Below are 24,110 nucleotides of genomic sequence, written 5' to 3' on the forward strand. Positions count from 1 at the left end.
ACAGGAATCAGAACCCAAGCTTATCTGAGTTTCTTACTACTCTGTTTCCTGCCTCATGGTATATGCCACCTGTTGAAACATTCCTTTTTAATCATTTTCAACCTGAGGTTGTCATTTTGTAGAATTCAGAGACATAAATAAAGTATTAAAAGGAACAACTACAACTATGGTTCACCATTAGAAATTATGTGCCAAATGCATGTCAAGCACTATATGTTCAATTCAGATTACCTTATTTACCTTTTTAACAACCTTAAGTAGCTATCATTATTCTCATTTTAGAGATAAGGCAACTGAATTTCAGAGAGATTAACTGCATCTGTGAGTTTGTGAACAGGCACTACATCATTCATGTATCCCAGGAAACTAGCCCAGAGTGTGGCATGCACTCAGAGCACAAGATTATTTAAATGAACGACTAAACAAATAAATAAGGCCCTTGATAAGAGTCTTCCCATTCTTTCCCTGGGCTTTACACCAACTACAAAGTCCTGACCTGCTACTTGAGTCTCCAGCCCTTCCCAAATGCCTTCCTTCCTCCCAAGCTTCTTACTTCAACCAAGCGGATCTCCCTAGCCAGATCTTTAATGAGCTGTACAGTCCGCACTGTCTCCGGGATTTCATCCTCATGGTCTGGTAGAGCCTGTCAAATAAGAAGCATGAGACAACTGATTTCTTGTAAACATGCTAAGGGCATGCAATGAAGAAAGGATAGTCTTTTCAATAACCGATAGGGAACCAATTAGATACTGGACATCTATAGGCAAAACAAAAACAAAACTTTAATACATTTCTTGAAATAAACACAGAGAATTACACACCTAAATTTAGAACTTAAAAATATAAACCCTATATAACCAATGAGAAATTTTTTTTGTGAACTTTTGTTAAGCAACTAATTCTTCAGACACAAAAAACATTAACTATAAAATATCAATAAAATGGACTTATAAAAGACAAAAACCTGTCTGAAAAAAAACTTTTATTTTGAGACAAACTAAAGACTGAGAGAAAACTTTTGTAGAACATATATCTGCGCATAGAGGTATACGCCTATAATTCCAGTGTTAAGGAGGTTGAGGCAGGAGGATTCCAAGTTTGAAGCCATGTTGGACTATATAGTGAAAATATGTCTAAAAGAAAGAAAACCCACACATATATGGTAAAAGAAGGCATCAAGAAGTGTCAAGAATTAAGATATAAACTTAGCCCACACCTCTCAAGAAGACAAGGACATTAGGGAGATCAACTGGTACAAACCAACTTGGGAGAAGAGAGCTCAGTATCTGCAGCTACCTGTCCATAGCTAGCTAGCTCAATAGCACCTCTGAGAGATAATTGCTAGTTGTGTGTATTCTGTTTGTTATTTTTTGCAGTACTGAGATTTAGAATTTTATATAGATATCAAGCTTTTTATTGTTATTTCTTCTACTACTGTTCATTTTGTTTCTGTATTTAGTAGGCAGAAGATAAAACAGTTTCCCAGGACTTTATTTCTCATGGTTCAATTCTTTCTCCACTCAACAGTTAATTAATCTGGAATTTGAGGGTGAGGCTATATAGGGCAATGAGAACCCATGTAACCCAGCTGAATAACTTTAAGGATTCCCTCCCTTCCAGGCTAGGATGGGCACTGGAGGGAAGGGAACAAGTGTTTCTTCCCATGTAAATCATCTGTATTTCAAAGAAGAATTTTTCCATGAGCCTGTCTGTGTTCCTTAAAAGTATCCTACTCTTCTCTAGCTCCTTTTGGCCATGCTATTTGGAGCCATTCCTTGATTCCTGGATTCATTTTTACTCAGTGTATAAATACTTAAGAACTACTCACTCACTTTCTTTTGGTGTTCCTGGAAGAGTCAGTCTGAAGTATATTTCATAGGAAGGATCAGAAATAACACTAAAGGTAGCCACACTGGAGGAGGATGGAAAAACAGAACTATAGGCTAAAGGCAAGGTGTACTAAGATCAGGGAACAAGAGAAAGCACAAAACACTAAGTTCAAAAGTATCAGGGAATTGTTGGCAACATAAAATGAAGACATTTCACAGGCTAAACCTACAATGTCTGAAACCATTCCCTTAGATCACTATATGGAAGGAAGAAGACTATAGAGAATATGCAACCTGAAACTGTATTGCTATTTCTTCTATATTTTGCATTTCTTTTTTGACTCTATAAAACAAATTTTCTCAAATATAGTTTGATTAAGCATTTCTCCTCCCCTAATACCTCCCAGATCCTACCCACCCAATTTTGTTCCTTTTCTCTCTTTAAAACAAACAAACAAAATACCCAACAAGAAACATACACAGAAAAGCACACACACACACACAAATCCCAGAAATCAACATGGACTCCCACCTCTAGCCAATATAAGCTATCTGCAATTGACATATGCTGACAAAGGAGAAATCCGTTTTCCCCAATGTAGTTGATCTGGGTATATTAACCACACCTCAGGGCAGAGTAATTGGCCAACACACAAAAAAAACCTCATTGTTATTTTGCATTTCTTAAGGTTGAAATTTTTTCAATGAACATTTGGAAAATAATATATTTGCATGGTTCAAAGAATAAAAGCCTCATTAGTGCCCTGTCCCTAGCAACCCTCATTCTACCCTCTCCCTTAGGTAACTATTTTTTCACTAGCTTCTATTTCTCTACAGATTATGTCTTCAGGCAAATATGAACATACACAAACACAATTCTTGTATCTTCCTTTTTTACATAAATGGATGCTTCTATATATGATTCTGTACCTTCATTTGACAAATTCTGGAGATCTTTCCAAAACAGTATACAGAGAACTTAAGAAAGATAATAAAAATAATCTTTTATAGCTATTTTATACTCAGTCGGATAGATGAATATTGGTATGTTTTTTAAAAGACATTTTTGCAGTACGTATCAAGAGCCTTACATTTTTTTTCATATACTTTGATCCAGTCATTGATCTTTCAGGAAACTATCCTGAAGGAATTAACAAGAGATAAGGGCAAAGACTGACACAAACACATATTTACTGTATGATTCATTGTAACTACAATCCTCCAAATAAGGAAAAGTAGAAAGCAACTATAAACAAATAATTAGATAAAGAGAGCATATTCCTGAAAAAGAATAGCAGGCAGCAAATAAGTATTTATGAAAACTTGAGTAACACAAAAAATAGAATAAATAATGCAATACCAATTATTGAGCCCAGGGATAGACGGTGCAAAACATGCAGTGCTGCAGAACTGACATCTAGTGCCCTCAAAAAATGTGCACACAGTACGCTGGAGATGGCTCAGCAGTTAAGGGCACTGGCTGCTCTTCTAGAGGAGATAGGTTCAAATCCTAACACCCATAAAAAGCCTACAACTCCAGTTTCAGGGGATCTGACACTCTCTTATGACCTCTGCAGGCACTGTGTGCATGCTGTGCACTTAAGTTTGGACAAAACACCCATACACATAAAATAAAATGGAAAAAATGTAATGCACACAAAAGATCAAAAGGGAATAATTATTTTCAGTTAAAATTATAGGTGACATTTTTCTTCTTTACAAACTTTTGCATGTTTCCATTTTTGNTTAAAATCAGAAATAAAGGCTCCTAGCCCAGTATTTCATTCTAATCCAGGAGCCTACTTATGTCTCCCCAAACATCTATCAATATCTAGTCTTTATAGAAGAAAGAATTACTGAGTAGGTGTAGAAACAAGCATATTTACTTCTTTCCTTGTCCAGGCTCTAAAGGCCAAGTTCAGAGCTTTACCACCATGGACCAAGTAGGAGGCAGGGTGTCTCTTGTTCTCTCGCAAACCTAAAGTGGGGGGGGGGGGAGAAAATTAATGTCAATGCATCCATTCAGAGGGATGAAGGACTTGTTACCTTTGTAAGACAAAGAAAATGCTAAAGATTCTGGGTACACCTTCAGCTCTGTTACACCAATAGTGTTCAGGCACTGAGAACTTACTAAACACTAGTTTAATCCTGACATGTACTTTATAAGCAATGTTCATTTTATAGTTCAGGAAACTAAAGGTCTGAGCAGTCTTGATCAAAGATATACACATAGCAGGTGCCAGAGCACAGACTAAAAAGATTTATCTATTTGAATATGAGGCTATATTCATTCTATTAAATTATTCTGCCTTTTAGGTCTTAAAACCGTCTTTGCTCTGCCTTACTTCATAAGGAGGCTATTAACAGCCAGCTTTAGGCTTTATAGAATAGGTAAATGAGCCATTAGTCATTCCACATTTGAACACTTATATGCCACTATGATTCCATTTCTATAATATTCTTCAAATGACAAAATTATAAGGGTAGAAAACAGACTAGCAGTTTTCAAAAGTTATGGATGATGTAAGGGGAGAGAGTGTGAAGTATAATGGTTGTATCACTTTTTTAGATCATAATAGTCACTTTCCATTTTAATTTTTAGTTAATATACAAAAAACAAAGAGGTTTCACTGTGACATTTTTATACATATAATTCAGTATATTTTATTCGTTTTCTTCTTTTTTATTATTATTGTTGTTGTTGTTGTTTTTTCAAGACAGGGTTTCTCTGTAGCTTTGGAGCCTGTCCTGGAACTCACTCTGTAGACCAGGCCGGTCTTGAACTCACAGAGATCCGCCTGCCTCTGCCTCATGAGTGCTCGGATTAAAGGTGTGCACCACCACTGCCTAGCTAGTATATTTTATTCTTATTCACTCAACCCACTGCCCTCCTCTATCCCTTCCTTACCCCAGAGTCTTGGATTCTGCCTCCATGTTAGATATATTCTATTACCTGTTTGTTCTGCCCATCCCTCACCACGTGCGTCCAACTTTCTGACACTGCAACCCAATGTTATCTTCAAAGTTCACACTAGATAATCATGCAACTAGGTTATTAAAACAAACTGAAAAATCACTTCATAACATCTTAAGTTACTTTATAATTTTGTGCTGGGCTCCCCTTTTCTTCTGTCCTTAGCTACATGCGCCTGTATGCAGCTCCTGGACCACGGGTTGGACATGCCTGCTAAACCTCCTCTCTAGTCATAGTCCCTTCTACTTTGATTGATCAATCTCAATATCTCTCTCTCTCCCTCTCTAGTCATAGTCCCTTCTACTTTGATTGATCAATTTCAATCTCTCTCTCTCTCTCTCTCTCTCTCTCTCTCTCTCACACACACACACACACACACACACACACACACACACCATAAATTTAAATCTAGACTTCACATATGAGAGAAAACAAAATATTTGTCTGGGTCTGGTTATTTCATGTAACATAATGATCTCCAGTATACCAATTTTCTGCAAATATAAATTTTTTCATTACAGCTGAATAAAGTTTCACTGTGTTCAACTAGCACATTTTCTTTATCTACCATCTGTTTATGGACTTCTAGGCTGGTTCTATATCTCAGTTATTGAAACTTTTTACTGTATATATTTAAGGTATTAATGCTGTTTTGAAATACATAGCAAGAAAACAGAAGTAGCAGGTTTTCTTCTCCCATTCCTCCTCTCCACAATTTCCACACTCCCTCTTCTTCCTTCTTTCTCTCTTAGCAAAAGTAATAGCTGGTAAGGAGAACCATACCTCGAAAGATGTCCAGAATATGTTTTCCCACATACCAGCAGATGGTCTCAAAGTTGGGAAACTTAAAGAGGTCTGCTGTGCTCAGTCGCTTCTCAATCTCATAGGCTCTGTAAGGAAACATAATGATTATAAAAGGATCTATTTACTGATTATTATGTACCAAGTATTATTCTTGGTGCTATGTATCTACTGTATTTAATCCTCACAGTGACCCTGTAAAGCCCTATATACAAAGAAACTTTGGACTCAAAGATTATGTGATTTGTCCAAAGGCACATTAATAATCAAGTAAAGAAAGGGTGTTAACCTTGTCAAAGTGAATGCCACCAAGAACTAAGATACCATATCTTTGCAGTGGTAGTGGTACATGCCTTTAATTCCAGCACTTGAGAGGACGAGGCAGGTGGAACTCTGAGCTTGAGGCCAATCTGGTCTACAGAATAAGTTCCAGGACAGCCAGGGTTACACAAATACTGACCAGAAAAACCAAACATACACAAAAGAAAAAGATACTTTGTAGTTGTCTTCATCTTACTATACTGCATTCCTTACTCAAGGGGAAAACATAAGCACTACAGCACACAAGAACAGGCAACTTCAGAACTCACTTGAGCTGCATTTCAATGTTAAGGCTGTGTAAGAAGTTCCCTCCAAAGGCTAGGCAGTCCACAGGGGTCAGCACGGCATGAATCCATCCTGTAGTATAATAAGGCAAAGGTCACAGCTAGCAGAAGGCATTTCTTGCTTTGGATACCTCAGTGCCTACCCAGTTTAATCCTGACTCCATATAATACTCTTATTTGTTTCACTGTGGCAATATCTAACCTGGTGTACATTCTGTCACTATTGCAACCCTGAACAGAATCAACTTATGAAGTTAATGCACTTCTACTTATCCTCTCTTTACTTCAAAACTCTTTCCACTGCTTTACCTACCCTTTCTTATTTAAAAGAACATCACTCTTTTGCTAGGACTACTCTTTCTAAAATGCACACCACTATAGCACAATTATTCAATCTCCTTGCCTTTGATCCAATTTTGCAACATTATTTTTTTCCTTAAATATGTTCTATATTCATCTCCGTTTGCCATTCCTTAATCTAGAAAGTCTGTGTCCCTCATTATCTCTCATACTGACTACTATTCCAAACTGACTTTTTGTTTTGTTTTGTTTTTCTTGACAGGGTTTCTCTGTGTACCTTTGAAGCCTGTCTTGGAACTTGCTCTGTAGACCAAGCTGGCCTCAAACTCACAGAGATCTACCTTCCTCTGCCTCCCGAATGCTGGGATTGAAGGCGTGTGCCACCACTGCCCAGCGTTCTTCTTTATAATTTATTTATTTTACATCCCAATAGCAGCCTCCCCTCCTGCCCCATCTCCACAATTCACCTCTCATCTTTATTCACTCAGAAAGGGGCAGGCCTCCCATGAGCTTCAGGAAAGCATGGAACATATCAAGCTGCCGTAAGACCAACCACCTCCCCCTGTATTCAGGCTGGGCAAGGCATTCCAGCAAGAGGAATGGGTTCCCAAGAGCCAACCAAAGCACCCTTACTCCCAATGCTAGGAGTTACACAAATAGACCAAGCTACATAATTGTCACATCTATGCAGAGGGCCTAGGTAGGTTCCATGCAGGCTCCCTTGTTGTTGGTTCAGACTCTGAGTTCCCATGAGTCAGGTTAGATGTTACTGTGGGTTCTCTTGTTATGTCCCTTACACACTTGGCTGTTACAATCCCTCCTCCCTCTGAGCAGGACTCCCTAAACTCTGCCCAATGTTTAATCACCTCATTAGATGCTGAGAAAGCCTTTGGCAGAATCCAACACACTTTCATGATAAAAGTCTTGGGAGAGATCAGGGATACAAAGAACATACCAAAACATAATAAAGGCAATATACAACAAGCTGACAGACAACATCAAATTAAATGGAGAGAAACTCAAAGCAATTCCACTAAAATCAGGAATAAGACAAGGCTGTCTACTCTCTCTATATCTATTCAATATGTAGTATTCAAAGTTCTAGCTAGAGCAGTAAGACAACAAAAAGAGATCAAGGGAATACAAATTGGAAAGAAGTCAAAGTATTGCTATTTGCAGATGACATGACAGTATACATAAGCGACCCCAAAAATTCTACTGGGAACTCCTGCAGCACCTTTAGCAAACTGTCTAGATACAAGATTAACTAAAAAAAAAAAAATAAAAGTCAGATACCCTTTTATGTACAAAGGATAAAAGGATTGGGAAAGAAATCAGGTAAACAACACCCTTCACAATAGCCACAAACAATATAAAATATCTTGGTATAACTCTAAGCAAGCAAATGAAAGACCTGTATGACAAGATCTTCAAGAGTTCGAAGAAAGAAATTGGAGAAGATACAAGAAGATGGAAAGATCTCCCATGCTCATGGATCCATAGGATTAACATAGTAAAAGTGGCCATCTTACGAAAAGCAATATGCAGATTTGATGCAATCCCCATCAAATTCCAACATAATTCTTTATAGGTATTGAAAGAACAATACTAAGCTTTATATGGAAAAACAAAAACCCTAGGATAGCTAAAACAAACCTATACAATATAAGAACTTCTGGAAGTATCACCATCCCTAATGTCAAGCTCTACTTCAGAGTTACAGTAATAAAAACAGCTTGGTATTGGTATAAAAACAGACAGGTGGATCAATGAAATTGAATCAATGACCCAGAAGTAAATCCATACACCTCTTTATTTTTGACAAAGAAGCCAAATCTATACAATGAAGAAAACAAAACATCTTCAACAAATGGTGCTAGCAGGCCGGGCGGTGGTGGCGCACGCCTTTAATCCCAGCACTCGGGAGGCAGAGGCAGGCGGATCTCTGTGAGTTCGAGACCAGCCTGGTCTACAAGAGCTAGTTCCAGGACAGGCTCCAAAAAACCACAGAGAAACCCTGTCTCGAAAAACCAAAAAAAAAAAAAAAATGGTGCTAGCATAACCGGATGTTAACATGTAGAGGAATGAAAATAGATCCATATCTATTCTATCACCCTGCTCTAGTCTAAGTGGATCAAAGACCTCAACATAAATCCAGTTACACTGAAGCCGAGAGAAAAGAAAGTGGTGAAGAGCCTTAAACGCATTGGCACAGAAGGCAAATTTCTGAACAGAACACCAGTAGCATAGACATTAAGGATCGACAATTAATAAATGGGACCTCATGAGACTGAAAAAGGCAAAGGACACTGTCAATAGGAAAGAATGGCAGTCAACAGAATGGGAAAATATTTTCACCAACCCCACATCTGACAGAGGGCTGATCTCCTAAATACATAAAGAACTCAAGAAACTAGACATCAAAACACAAATAATTTTAAAAAAAAACAGGGTACAGATAGATCTAAAAAGAGAATTCTCAAAAGAAGAATCTCAAATGTCCGAGAAACACTTCAAGAAGTATTCATCATCTTTAGCCATCAGGGAAATGCAAATCAAAATGACTTTGAGATTCCATCTTACACCTATCAAAAACACAAATGGCAGCTTATGCTGAAGAGGATATGGAGCAATGGTGGGAATGCAAACTTGTACAGCCGCTTTGGAAAAAAAATCAATACAGCAGTTTCTCAGAAAATTGGGAACCTACCTCAAGATCCAGCTGTATCTTGGGCATATAGCCAAAGGATGCTTAATCATACCACAAAAACACTTGCTCAACTATGTTTTATTTGTAATAGCCAGAATCTGGAAACAATCTAGATGTCCTTCAGCCAAGGAATGATAAAGGAAAGTTGGTACATTTATACAAGAGTATTACTCAGCTGTCAGAAATAATGACATCAGAAAATTTGAAGGCAAATGGATGGTAACCCACCTAGAAAGATAAACACGGTATGTACTCACTCATAAGTGAACTGTAAAGTAAAGGATAACCATGCTACAATGCACAGACCCAGAGAGACTAAGTAACAAGGAGGGACCAAGGATGGACACATGGATCTTCCTGAGAAAGGGAAACAGTGATTTCCTGAGTGTACTGGTGGCAGACGGGCATAGAAATGATGGAGGTGGGTCTTGTATCTTATCTGTTGCTTTCATTGGTTAATAATAAACTGCCTCGGCCCTCATAGGACAGAAAATTAGGTAGGTGGAGTAAACAGAACAGAATGCTGGGAAAAAGAAGCTGAATCAGGGAGTCGCCATGATTCTCCCACTCCAGACAGACGCAGGTTAAGATCCTCCCTGGTAAGCCACCTCGTGGGCTACACAGAATATTAGAAATGGGTTAGAACAATATGTATAAGCTAGCCAATAAGAAGCTGGAACTAGCCGGGCCAGGCAGTGTTTAAAAACATACAGTTTCCGTGTAATTATTTCGGGCATAAGCTAGCCATGCGGGCGGCCGGGTGCCAGGAACGCAGCCCTGCCGCTCCTAATTCAACATAGAAACAGAAGGGATCTGATTGAGGGGTTGGTGGAAAAGGAGAGTGCTGACAGAGAAGACTGGAAAGGGGGGCTTTTCAGGTTGAAGTCTGATACAAGAGAAACTCTCCTCTACAAACATGGCCTCAGCTAAGACTCTTGGCAGTGGTAGATACATAGCCTAAACTGGTCATGCTGTGATTGGATTTGTTACTACCCCAGTTATTATCTGAAAGCCATCAGATTCAAACTGTTTTTTTATGCCTCTAGGTATAACAAAAACCCTTCGAACTGGTAAAACATCAATACCAGTAATCTATGACAGGCGTGCGCGCTCTCTCTCTCTCTCTATATATATATATGTATGTATGTATATGTATATGTATGCAACCACTAAAACAAACAAACAAAAAACTAAAGCAAATAAGCCACTAAAAACCACCACAAGTTCGAAACCTAAAAATTCCTATGAAAATTCAAGGGATCCTAACAAACCAACCTTGGAAAAGATGTACACAGTTAGAGGACTGACAATTCCCAACTTCAAAACTTACTACAAATGTATAGTAATCAAAGAATTATACATTATCATAAGAACAGACATATAAAACATCGGAAGATTTAAGATCCAACATATACATGCACATATGGTCAACTGACTTGTCCTGATTTTTTTTCCATGTGATTTTTTGGTTTTGCAATACAGGGGAGCAAGCCCAGGGCCTTGAACATACTATGGAAGCACTCTACCACTGAACTACAACTTGAACCTCAGATCAAGCAATTTTTGAGACAGAGATCAAGACAATTCAGTGAGAAAAGAATAATTTTCAGGATAGTCTGGAACAACTGGATGCTAACAGGCTGAAGAATGAAACTAGATCCTCACCTCAAACTATATATAAAAACAAACTCAAAATCAATAAAAAAGATCAAATATAAGAGCCAAAACTAAAATGGAAACTGTGACACATACTCAGAAAGCTAAGGCAGGAAAATGACAGGTTTGAGGCTAGCTAAAGTACAAAGCAGACAAAATATAATCTGAGGGAGACAATGTCTCCAAATAAAAACCCTACAAAATATTTATAAGTATTCATGACCTTGAGTTACCAACACTTATAGAGATATAAGTATATATATCATATATATTATATAAGTATATAAGATCAAAAAGCTAAGGCAGCAAGGTCACAGGTTTGAGGCCTGGTGGCTAGCTATACAGTAAGATTGAGTACAACCTGAGTGAGACAAACCAAAAAACCCACAAACCACCCTGTAAACCATTATGACAGTATATAGGATACCAATAACATGAGCAAACAAAGAAAAAGAAACTGGACAAGAAAAAACAGATGAACTGGATAGAATTCATAACTTTCATGTTTTATAAGACACTATCAAAGAATGTCAAAAGACTCAACTCTTCAGAAAGAGGAGCTCTAGGTAGTTAATGGCTGCTGAGAGAGAGAGGGAGACACAGTCACTGGTAAAATAATCTTCCATGCTCATGTAAACAACCCTCATTTAAGCAACCCTCATTAAATGCAGGAGCACATACACAGATGTGAAACTAGGAGGAATACTTGTTTGAAAAAAGGAATTCAGCAGAGGAAGAGGATAACAGAAGATAATGGGGGCATGAATGAAGTATATATATATATATATATACATATATGTGTGTGTATGGAATTGTCAATAAATCAGTTTCTAATGTATTAAAAATAATGTCAAAAAAACAAACTGAAGAAATTTTTGAAAACATATCTGATATAGGTACAGTAAAAGAATATTTGCAAATACATAGATATCTTGAGGATAAAAAGAGTTATTCTGGGAATGAGACCCAAGTCTAAACAAATTATTTATGATTCTAATGTACTTTAAACAAACAGCCTGAAGGAAATTTTACATACTTTAATGCACTTATGTCTTTGAGCATGACCCTATCACATTAGTCAGATGTGAAATTTTCTATTTGCAGAGTTGCTTTGACTCTCAAAAAGTCTCAGTCAGTAAAGTACTTATCATGCAAGAACAAGGACCTAAATTCAGATGCCAAGCATCCATGTAAAAATCTAAGCATGGCAGTATGACTGTAACTCCAGCACTGGGGAACTTGGAGAAAGAAGGACTTGTCAGACTTGTTACAGCTAGTCTAGTTTAGTGAGAAATTATGTCTCAAAAATAAGGTAATGGGCTGGGCAGTGGTGGCGCACGCCTTTAATCCCAGCATTTGGTAGTCAGAGCCAGGTGGATCTCTGTGAGTTCAAGGCCAGCCTGGTCTATAGAACTGGTTCCAGTACTGGCTCCAAAGCTACAGAAAAACCCTGTCTCAAGAAAATCAAAATAAGTAAATAAAAATAAGGTGATGGGGTAGAGATAAATGGCTTGGGGATTAAGAAGATTGGCGACTTTTCCAGAGAACCTGGCTTCAATCCATAGCACCCACATAGTAGCTCACGACTGTCTGTAACTCCAGTTCCAAGGGATTCAATTGCTTAATTCAGGGCTCCAGGCGGACAAGGCAAGCATTTGACACACATACTTACATGTAGGAAAAAGACTCATACAAAAACACTATAATTAAAAAAAAATAAGGTGAAGGACAACTGTAGAAGACAGCTGATGTCAAATTCTGGATTCCCATGTGCATACACACCAACATACACTTGTGCATACACAGCGAACTGTGTACATACACTGCAATCAGAAAATAAACTCATAAAACATGATTTGGGGGTTTCAGACTATTATATACTTTTGGACTCCCAAGTGTTGGGATTAAAGGCATGCATCACCACTGGCTGGTTGGATTCCAGATTTTCCATTGGGAATATTCAATTCACTATATTGGCACAATAACAGTGTACACAAATACTCATAGTAGCATTGTTCATAATAGCCAAATTTATTCCACGCTAGGATGTCTGACACATAATTATAATCTGGTGTAGGAGTTCCTTCTGTTTGTGCCTTGCTATCATTGGTTAATGAATAAAGAAAACTGCCTTGGCCTAGTTGATAGGGTGGAACTTAGGTAGACAGAGAAAACAGAATTGAATGCTTGGAGGAGGAAGGGCCATGGAAGACACGGAGACAGAGAAGCCATGGATCCTCCACATCAAACCGACGCTGGTTAGAATCTCCGGTAAGCCACTGCCATTAATGGAGATGGGTTAAACTAATGTGTAAGAGTTAGCCAATTAGTGAGAACTAATGGCCAAGCAGTGTTTTAATTAATACAGTTTCTGTGTGGTTATTTCGTGTGTAAGCTAGCTGGGTGGCTGGGATAAACAAGGAGTCCCGCTCCTCATGTAACAATAACCCCAGCTGCTCAGGAAGCTGAGGCCTGACTAGACTATGCAGTTAGCTCAGTACCAACCTGAGCAACTTAATGGGATCCTGTCTCAAAAAAATAATAAAATAAGTAGGATAAAAAAATGAATAGTGGCTGTAGAAATAGCTCAGTGGTAGAGTACTTACATAGCATTCTCAAGGCTTTGCATTCAATCCCCAGTACCAAGATAAAAAAGAAAATAGAAACAATGCAAATGTAAATAAAAACAAACAAAATGTGGTTGGAGGAAGCAGATGAGCAGTATGGAATAGTTTATCAAGGCATGACAAGGCTGTTCACTTTTTTCCCCATTCAAACTCACAGCAGCTGTGATTACTTGTGTACGAGATTGGGGTCTCTAACATGCAGTCACAGAAGGATGAAGTGTTCATGGGGTCATCCTTCCCTTTGAAAATTTATATGCTAATGGTTGATAAAGACAGATTTTCTTCAGTAGTGTAGCCACTAGTAAGGTTCCTAATATGATTCTGTTAAAAACTCTAAGGTGTTTCACACATACAAAAGTAAGCTGGGCAGTGGTAGCACATGCCTTTAATCCCAGAATTCGGGAGGCAGAGGCAGGCAGATCTCTGTGAGATCAAGGCCAGCCTGGTCTACACAATGAGTTCCAGGACAGCCAGGGTTGTTATACAGAGACACCCTGTGGGAAGGAAGGAAGGAAGGAAGGAAGGAAGGAAGGAAGGAAGGAAGGAAGGAAGGAAGGAAGGAAGGAAGGAAGGACAGACGGACTCTCAACAGAGGAATCTAAAATGGCTAAAAGACACTTAAGGAAATGTTCAACATCCTTAGTCATCAGACAAATGCAAATCAAAACAACTCTGAGATTCCATTTTACACCTGTAAGAAAGGCCAAGATCAAAAATACTGATGACAACTTATGCTGGAGAGGATGTGGGGTAAAGGGAACACTTCTGCATTGCTGGTGGGACTACAAGCTGGTATAGCCTCTTTGGATATCAGTATGGTGATTTCTCAGAAAATTAGAAAACAACCTTCCTCAGGACCCAGTAATACCACTTTTGGGTATATATTTGAAGGATTATCAATCGTACCACAAGGACTTGTCCTCAATTATGTTCATTGCCTGTCATAGCCAGAACCTGCAAACAACCTAAATGCCCCTTTACCAAAGAATGGATAAGGAAAATGTGGTACATTTATACAATGGAGTGCTACACAGCAGAAAAAAATAATGACATCTTAAAATTTGCGGGCAAATGGATGGAGCTAAAAACATCATGTTGAGTGAGGTAACCCAGATCCAGAAAGATAATCATTATATATACTCACTCTTAGGTGGTTTTTAAACATAAAGCAAAGAAAACCAGCCTACAAATCACAATCCCAGAGAAGTTAGATAACAATGAGGACCATAAGAGACATACATAGATCTAATCTACATGGGAAGTAGAAAAAGACATGATCTCCTGAGTAAATTAGGAGCATGGGGACTTTGGGAGAGGGTTGAAAGGAAGGGGAGAGAAGGGGAGGGGAGCAAAAAAAAATGTGTAGCTCAATAAAATCAATAAAAAAAGAAAAGGGAAATATATAGCATATTCATATAATATAATACTATTTTGCAGGGACTGGAGTTGTAGTTCCAGTTGTAGCTGGTAGAGGTCTTGCTTAGCATGAGCAAAGCCTTGTATTTGATTTCTAGCACTACATAAATGCAAAAATTAGGCATGGTAGTACAAGCCTATAACCATAGTACTCAAGGAGATGGAGGCAAGTTCAAGATTATCCATGGCTACACAGCAAATATGAGTACATGAGACTCTGTTGGGGGGGGGGGGGAGACTGTTTTGTCATAAAAAAAATCAAAGTGGTAAAGTAAGGTGTCACATGCTTGTAATCACATACTTTTGAAGCTGACAAAATATTTCAAGTTTGAGGTGAGGCTGGACTACAGAGCAAATCCCAAGATCACATAAAGCTGTCTAAAGAGAAAACGGTAGGGGGTAAACACTTGGAATCCCACCACTCAGAGAAGGTAGAGGCAGAAGAATCAATAGTTCAGGGCCAACTTCAGCTACACAGCTAAGTTCAGGACCAGCCTGGGCTAAATGAGATCCCATCTCAAAAACTATTAAACTGACAACAAATGCTGTGACATGAACTCTGAAAATATGCTGAGTGAAAAAAGAACAAACAAAAGACAACAATACATTTTATGGAACACAATCACACACACACATATAATACTCAAAAGAGGCAAGCCCATAGTAAAAAATTTGTTGTCAACAGCCTGGGAGAAAAACAAAAAAAGTAACTGTTTCCCCCTTGGGAAGGTGAAATAGACAAGATCTCCTGAGAACATTGGGAGCAGGGGGTGGAGGGAGAAGGGAGGGGGCAGGGCAAGAGGAGGGGAGAAGGGGAGCAGTGAGAACTTGAGGGAATGGGATAGTCGAGATGGAGGAAGGACAGAGGTGAGAGCAAAGAAAAAGATAGCTTGATTGAGGGAGACATTATGGGGTTAGAAAGAAACTTGGATCTAGAGAAACGGCCAGGAATCCACAAGAATGACCCCAGCTAAGACCTTGTTGTGATCCAGCTGCCCTCACCGCCTCCACACACCAACACCGGAACTTCCTTGTGGTCTGTAATTGACAAGGATGTTTGTGTTCTTTCTGGCCCCTGGGTCTCCACAGAAGCAGTAGAGGTATAAAAGGCTTTAGTTCTGGGAAAAATAAAGGTTGCTGTTCTTCCACCTGAAAAGAAACCTCCTCTCGGCACCCAGGCCGCACCAGCAGTGCAGCAAGATCCTAAGCAATGGTGGAGAGAGGGCCCAATCTTGACTTGCCCTGTAGTCAGACTGATGAATACCTTAAATGTCACCATAGAACCTTTGTCCAGCAACTGATGGAAATAGAGGCAGAGACCCACAGCAGAGCACTAAGCTGAGCTCCCAAAGTCCAGCTGAAGAGTGGGAGGAGTGAGAATATGAGCAAAGAGGTCAAGACCATGATGGGAGCACCCACTAAACAGTTTACCTGAGCTAATGGGAGCTCACCAACTCCAGCCAGACAGGAAAAGGAACCAGCATAGTACCATAGAATGTGGCTGACAGTTGTATGGCTGGGGCAGACAGTGGGGCCATTGGCAGTGGCACCAGGATTTATCCCTACTGCATGTACTGGCTTTTAGGGAACCTATTCTCTTTGGATAGAAACCTTCTTCAGCCTAGATATAGTAGGGAGGGCCTTACCCTCTCTGTGGAGTGGATAGGGGCTGGCAAAATGGCTTTGCTGGTAAAAGCAACATGGGCTAGATAATGCAAAGAAAGAACCTTATAAAGTTAAAGAAATTAAATGCTAAATTAAAACTCTCCCCAACTTTTCAGGTCCATGTAATTTCACAAGAGAAATCCAGTCATTTGTTCGTTTATCATTAGCTGAACAAGGTAACTCATGCCTTTAATCCCAGCAGTTGGGAGGCAGAGGCAAGTAAATTTCTGTGAGTTCAAGGCCAGCCTGAATTTTAGAGTGAGATCTTATCTCAGAAAACAGTAACAAAATCTTTAAAATATTTATTTTGTTTTGTTTTTAAATGGAGTTTTACTAAATTGCCCAGACTGGCCTTGAAAACACAATCCTCCTGCCTCTGTATCCCAAGTACCTAAGATTCCAGGTGTGTTTCACTATGCTCTCATTCAATAAATATTTTCACTCTACATTTCAAGAAAATTCAATGTTAATCCTGATTAAAAAAATCAAGGAACATTTAAATTGGACAGAGATACCTTGTTCATAGAAGACTCAATTAGATTCCAGATATCAACTCTCCCAAAATTGAGACAACAGGGCTATTTCTTCAAAAATAATGTACATACTTGGCTCAGGATATAACTCAGTATAACACCTGCCTAGCAAAATACAAATTCAGACCTACGTGAGACCTAAGAATTCAAGAAGTAAAACCCAGGCATGAACTATTAAGAAAGAATGTTTCTATCCTGGGTCATTCAACGTTGTTGACTAGAACATCAGCCTTGAAGTTATTATCCCTAGAGTCACAGGGCTGACTCCATCTATCTATACCCAATTTACATCAATCCAGTATAAAGAGGTCAATCATCCTCCTCTTGCCTGCTCTGTCATGTGCAGCCTCCACAGACAACCACACTACCTACTGGCCACAGTATAAATTTTCCTGAGGTCTAGTTCTTAACCTCTCAGATGATGAGAAAAAGAGATCTCACATAATGAGATTAAATTACGGGCATGATTTGGTACAGTGCCACTATCTCCCTTCTTTCTGCCTTTCCCATCCTCCCATCCTCTCCTCTAGAGGGACTCAAGAATGACCTGTAGGAATGAAAAGTGTTTGTCCTTGCTTCACAGAACACTTGTAGCACTTTTCCACCTGGTCACCAAAGAACATCTCGTTCTGATTAGAGGAACTGCTCCAACACTCAAAGAGAGTCAGATTAGCATTTGTGGGGCGGATCAGGTAGAAGATCTTCTCACCCTAAAAAAAAAAAAGATACCATAACAAAGATGTCAAGCAAAGTCCTTCTGGGATAAGAGATGTTCCAAAGGGCCAAATCTCTCTCCCATCCTTCACAACTATAGCAGTATTCCAGACCCATTTCCCAATTTTTATATCATTTTTATCCACTGCTGAAATTTTCTTCAAACTTATGAAAACAACTTGAAGGAGGTATTTAAATCAAAACTGGCCACAGTATAAATTTTCCTGAGGTCTAGTTCTTAACCTCTCAGATGATGAGAAAAAGAGATCTCACATAATGAGATTAAATTACGGGCATGATTTGGTACAGTGCCACTATCTCCCTTCTTTCTGCCTTTCCCATCCTCCCATCCTCTCCTCTAGAGGGACTCAAGAATGACCTGTAGGAATGAAAAGTGCTTACTCTTTTTTCTCTTACTCTTATTTCAGATATAATACCAAATGAAAAATAGCCTTTCTAGGTAAGATCAATACTACTAGTCCTAGAATTTAAGGCCATATTACTGATGAGAAAAAAATTGAATATGCCTTTAAATGCCAGTTACACAGTGTTCCTTCTCACACCTGCAATCAAAGTTATTAGTTTTAAAAGTTTAGTAATTGCCCAAGGACTTCTAAAAGGTTATTTTTCATTAGATGATTATCTGTTGGAAGAATATTTTATTTCCTAATTGTGTTTTGCTTGGATAATCACCTGATAGACAAAATTTGGTGGGGAAAAAAAAACATACCTAGGCATAAGGATAACTCTGGTAGCTTAACTAATATATTATCAATTTAAACATAGAAAACTATTATATTTGTTACAAAAATAGATATGTGTACTATACAACTGGAGAAAATTGACAGTCTTTACGGATTGGCTAATAATAGTATTATATCAATTTCCTGATTTTGATAACTATCCTGTAATTAGTTAAGAAATACTTTTGTTCTTAAGAACTATATAATAAATTATTAGAGATAAAGAGACACTATGTCTAAAACTACTCACAAATGTCTCAGGAAAAAGTATACAGTCACTTTATTTCATTTGCTTTGGAAAAAGAAAATGAAAGCATTTGTGAATATGGATAAAGAACAGAGGAAATCATCTCATTATCCTTGTATTTTTCCATGAAAATATTAAAACATGTACTTGAATAACAGCATTTTCATTTACATGTTCCAATTCTTCATGATAAACCAATAAAAACAACTAATTGAAGATGTATGATCATTTTGCATAACAACCATGAAGCAAATTTTCTGTTCCTTCCTTGGTTCTTCTGATAAGATAATTAAACGGGATAAACAGTGGTGAAAATAGTCAAAATTATTTAAGAAATGTTTTCCTAACTGCAAAAATCTTTTATAGCCACCATAATTATAAAATCATAACAACCCACTAAAAAAATCATAGGAATTATTACTTTGAAAAGAACTGTAATATGTCTGTTTTATCTGTGGCCATTAAGTAGCTATATAATTGTCAAAATTCACAAACATATAAATGAATTCTTTGGTACAGATATTAAAGTTTGGGGGAGAGAAAACATGTTATCAAGAATTTCTAAAGAAAATACAGACATTTTCATACATATTGGTAGAATAGAAATACTAGAAATTTCTAATATTAGAAATAAAAGAAATTAGTTCATTTAAATAGGGAACAGTTGGGACTATCTTAAGGAATCTATTTTAATTCAAACTAGTTCTGCAGTGCTAGAAAAACAAAGAAACCAGGGTCTTGCACATGCTTAATAAGCACTACATCATTAAGTTATATCCCCACACCTCAAAAAAAAGTATTTAGTGCTGAGGTGCAGTCTAGGGCCTTCTTTTTGTTTTTTGGGGGGGCAGGGTTTCTCTGTCTAACAGCGCTGGCTGTCCTATGGAGACCAGGCTGACAACTAGGCACACATCTGAATCACAGACATATGCCTGCCTCTGCCTCCCAAATGCTGGGATTAAAGGTGTGCACCACCACTGCCTGGCTCACCTAGCGCCTTCTTAGGCATGCCTACCTCCATCACCATGTATTTTTTGTTGTTGTTCTTCGTTTTGGTTTGAGGTTTTTTTGAGACAGTAGCTCAAGCTGATCTGAAATTTATCATGTAGCTCAGGCTGACCTCTAACTCATGGCAACCTTCTTGCTTCAACCCTCCAAGTGTTGGAATTCAAGGCAAAAGCCACCATGCCTACCTTCAAAAGCGTTTTTGCTTAAGCACCAAAATTAGAGGCCCCTCTACCAAGTAACAAACCTTGATAGAGTTAATTATGTTAAAGTATTACCTAAATAGAATATGAAAGGCAGGTACATCTGGTTACCTCCAGAAGTCATATTCATTCCTACCTTAAGCACATGGTACCAGACTGAGGTGCCACCAAAGTCAATGTGAAAATCTGTATAGCTATCCCGCACACTCATGAAGCAGTACTTCTGTACATTGGGTCTCTCAAACACACTTTCCTCTGGCCACAAGTTCTCCACCCATGACAACATGCGAACAATCTTGGGTGTTTCCACAAGGTTTGAAAGCCTAGTAAAGAAGGTGAAAAGACATGTAAACTGATTGAAAATTGAAAGTTTAAGCCTGAATAAAATATCCTGGCCAGATAAGACAAATAAAAGAAATCATTTTCTCTACAGAACCCAAAGGTATATATAACACTTATTCCTATAAATTTGATCAGTAGTTTTTTAAAATCTTTTTTTAATTTTATTTTTATTTGCATTTATTTTAAGTGCATTGGTATTTTGCCTGCATGTATGTCTATGTGAGGTGTCAGATCCCCTAGAACCAGAGTTATAGATGGTTGTGAGCTGCCACATGGGTGCTGGGTATTGAACCTGTTCCTGTGGAAGAGCAGCCAGTGCTCTTAACTGCTAAGTCATCTCTCCAGTCTTGATTTCAGTCTTATTTCATCAGATTCCTAAGTCCTAGCTCCAAATCCTTCCCCAGTAGAAAGTGCTCATTTCTACTATTAAATTGTCATAGTTATCATTTCACTTTTTGTCTACTTATTCAGCACGTAGTTTATAATAGTTGCATTGTCCCTACCTTGATATCTTCTTTATGAAAAGCCCTTATACTACAGAAACCTCCTGGAGCTCAGTTCCATAAATCTGGCTGTTTTTATCCTATATAAATTCACAAATCTTTTAGAACATTATACTCTCCTGTTTGTTTTGACCTTCATGAAAGTCAATGAAAACTCTGCAGTCCATCTCTACAAACTATTTAAACAAAGAATTATGCATTCATGTATATAGCACATATCCACATGCAACCTAGTCCCTCAGCTTTATTTTCTGTGTGTTCCAGTTTTTTTCCCCTTTTCTGCATATCTCAAAGCTATCTCACAGGCTTTCTGGACGAAGTGATATATAAAGCAACTATAGCTTTTAAATATCTTTAGATTCTTTAATCTTAAAAGCAACAGTAAGGGTTTTAATATAATGATCATGTTACCACTGCGGGAAACTGAAAAGTACATAGGACCTTACTGTACACTATTTTTGCATCTTCTTGCAAATCTAACTTTTTAAAATTATCTCAATAACCAGTAAGTTTTCTAATAACAAAAAGGTATGCCATAATTTCTTGGTATTCACCACAGTTCTGAGTATATAAGTATAGACAGAATATTTTAAAGATTATAACCTTTCACTTTTAAACACAGGCAACCTATCTTTAGAAAAACTACTTATATTTAATTTTTAGATTTTAGAATCTCCTTCCAGAAACTGAGGGCTTATCCTTCAGTTAGGACAGTAACAAGGTAAAAAATATAAATACTAGAAAGAGTTCAAAGAAAGATGCCTTAAAATGAAGGAGACAAATTAAGTAGATACTGTACAATCTAGTTAATGTTAGAAATTGGAGGAGAGTCAGGTGGTGGTAGTACGTACATGCCTTTTATCCCAGGACTCGGGAGGCAGAGGCAGGCAGATTTCTGTGAGTTCGAGGCCACCCTGCTCTATGATGCGAGTTCCAGGATAGCCAGGACTATATAGAGAAACCCTGTCTCAAAAAGAAAGAGAGAAAGAAAGAAAGAAAGAAAGAAAGAAAGAAAGAAAGAAAGAAAGAAAGAAAGGAAGGGAGGAAGGGAGGAAGGAAAAGGAAAAAAAAGAAAAACTGGAGAACAAATTGGCTTAGGTATTAATAAAGTTGAATCAATACCCTACAAAGTATATACCACCTTCCCACACCAAAGGAAGAAACAAACCAAAATATAAATTCAAGTATATCTACAAGTTTTAGACAATCAGGCTTTTGTTAGAAAGAAAAGTTTTTGTTACCTTTCCCCTCTTACCTGGTATCAGAGAATTCCAAACTAATGACATTGAGGACTTTTTCCCTCTTTCCACTGTAATAATATTTCACAAAATCACCAAGTTTCATCTTGCAGTCAGCCTGACGGGCCACATCAATCACATCAATCTCTTTGTCAGAACCTAAAATAAAGAAATGAGTACCAAGCAATCTCAGGGACAGAAAGTTCTTGTTACCTCACCAGCACCTAGCCTTTTACTCAGGAATTCTGTCTTCAGATACTTATGTGTTCAGAGCAAAGAGTAGGAATCTATCACACTTTCTTCTCAAGATCTGGGTGGAGGCCTGTTAGGGACTCTCATATAGTCTATCGGCTATGGATATGCTTCTTTATTTCTTCTCTTCCATTCTTCCCACAAACTTAAGCTCCAGTAATAAATAGTATGTAATAACATGTGTCAGAGAAAATATGATACCTAAAATTTGCCAGGTTAAAAAAATGGGAGGGGGGCCAATTTAATTTTGTTTGGTCTGTTAATAGAAGAGAATAAAGCAAATACTGTCATTAGCTATGAGCGCTCACACGCACGCGCACACACACAAATTAAGATGGAAAAGAGACTAGAATTTCTCTTGGAGAAATGACAGCTCATCCACAATGATGATATTCATACATGTGGTAAGAAAAACATATAGTACGGGGGCAGGGTTCTCTTCTTATCTCTGCAGGAAAACACCCATCTTCAAAAAATTCAAGGGACCCTGGATGTTTAAGTACTGACAGATGGAAACTATTTACAACCCAATAAGAATCAACAAGAAAATCAAACAGGTCTCGTAAGTAAAATTATTCTACTCTTATATTTAAATATGTATTAATGTGCATTTATTCATAAATATATCGAGCTGGTTTTGAAGTTGGACTATGGCTCAGTCCCTCTCCAATTCTAAGCCTGTTGGTAAGAGAAAAACCCAGAGTTTCTGGAGTTTCTGTCTCATGTCAAGAACCATGATATGGGACAGAAAGAAATATGAGTGTAGAAAACATCTTTGCTTTTTTTCATATCTATCATACTTTTCATTGAATATATCTATCATGCCTTTCATTGAATATATATGTGTGTGTGTGTCTATATATGCCTATATGATTAATGTTTAAGTCTTTCACAATGAACAATGAGTTTTTCCTGAAGTGACATTTGAAGTTTCCAGGAAGAAGATGGGGCCCCATAACAACAACTCCACCTTATTGATATGACGTCATGATACTGATAGTGCTACTACAAGACCTGCTTTGGGTACCAGCTGCACAAGACAGTTCCAACTTGGTTAGCTGAAATGGTGCACATCTTATACAACATTTTGGCCAGACCTGCACAAAATACTCAGAGACTATTTGCAATTTTAAAAGACATTGATCTTGAAATTTAACCATCATTTTACTTTCACAGGATCCCCCAGAAAGAATGTCACCCCCATGACAGGTGGAAGTAATTCTAGAGGACGAAGTCCCCTCTCCCAGTAAAGTTTGCCCTTGGGTTTAGGGACATCATTTAGGGGTTGATTATAATTAGTATACGGTTGAGGGTTGGGGGAGGAATTTTATAAGCTCAGGGATCATTTTGAAAAAAAAAAGGAGGGATGATGGGATAATAGATTTGTTAATTGTGAGTTACTGTTTTTAGACAAATATATTGGTATCGATTCTTGTATATTGATACAAAGTTAAATTATATTGACTATGCATGCATGTTTCTGCCTCTGTTTAAAATATTTTTTATGTATTGACATATATTGTATTGATATATATATTGTATATATTTACCATATTGCAGTGTACATTTCTACCTCTGATTAAGATACTTATATATTGTTTGTGTATTGATATATATTTACCATACTGCAATGTATATTTGTACATTGTTTATATTTGGAGGTCATTGCCCTCATTTGTTTCACAGTCGTTTATTGTCTTAGTCTTTAAGTTAGATAGATATTGAGAATTATATAGATTAATAGTCA

At 37.8% G+C, this 24,110-nt stretch overlaps 1 protein-coding gene across 5 annotated transcripts in view; it reads right to left on the reverse strand.

Annotated features, from left to right (window-relative positions):
- The window catches only part of Phf8 (PHD finger protein 8), a 91,888-nt gene that overhangs the window by 45,086 nt on the left and 22,692 nt on the right, over positions 1-24,110 (reverse strand). For all 5 annotated transcript variants that reach the window (XM_050128314.1, XM_050128315.1, XM_050128312.1 and 2 more), the window contains exons 6-12: positions 22,129-22,270; positions 20,165-20,351; positions 17,664-17,826; positions 6,195-6,282; positions 5,587-5,693; positions 3,716-3,807; positions 554-643 (exon numbers count right to left, since the gene is read on the reverse strand). In XM_050128314.1, the coding sequence (XP_049984271.1) occupies positions 554-643; positions 3,716-3,807; positions 5,587-5,693; positions 6,195-6,282; positions 17,664-17,826; positions 20,165-20,351; positions 22,129-22,270 (869 nt within the window). The remainder of the gene's footprint in view (positions 1-553; positions 644-3,715; positions 3,808-5,586; positions 5,694-6,194; positions 6,283-17,663; positions 17,827-20,164; positions 20,352-22,128; positions 22,271-24,110) is intronic.

The sequence above is a fragment of the Alexandromys fortis genome, unplaced genomic scaffold (genome assembly GCF_014885135.2).
Source record: "Alexandromys fortis isolate MF-2015 unplaced genomic scaffold, M_Fortis_MF-2015_v1.1 scaffold_295, whole genome shotgun sequence".
Lineage (NCBI taxonomy): Eukaryota > Metazoa > Chordata > Mammalia > Rodentia > Cricetidae > Alexandromys > Alexandromys fortis.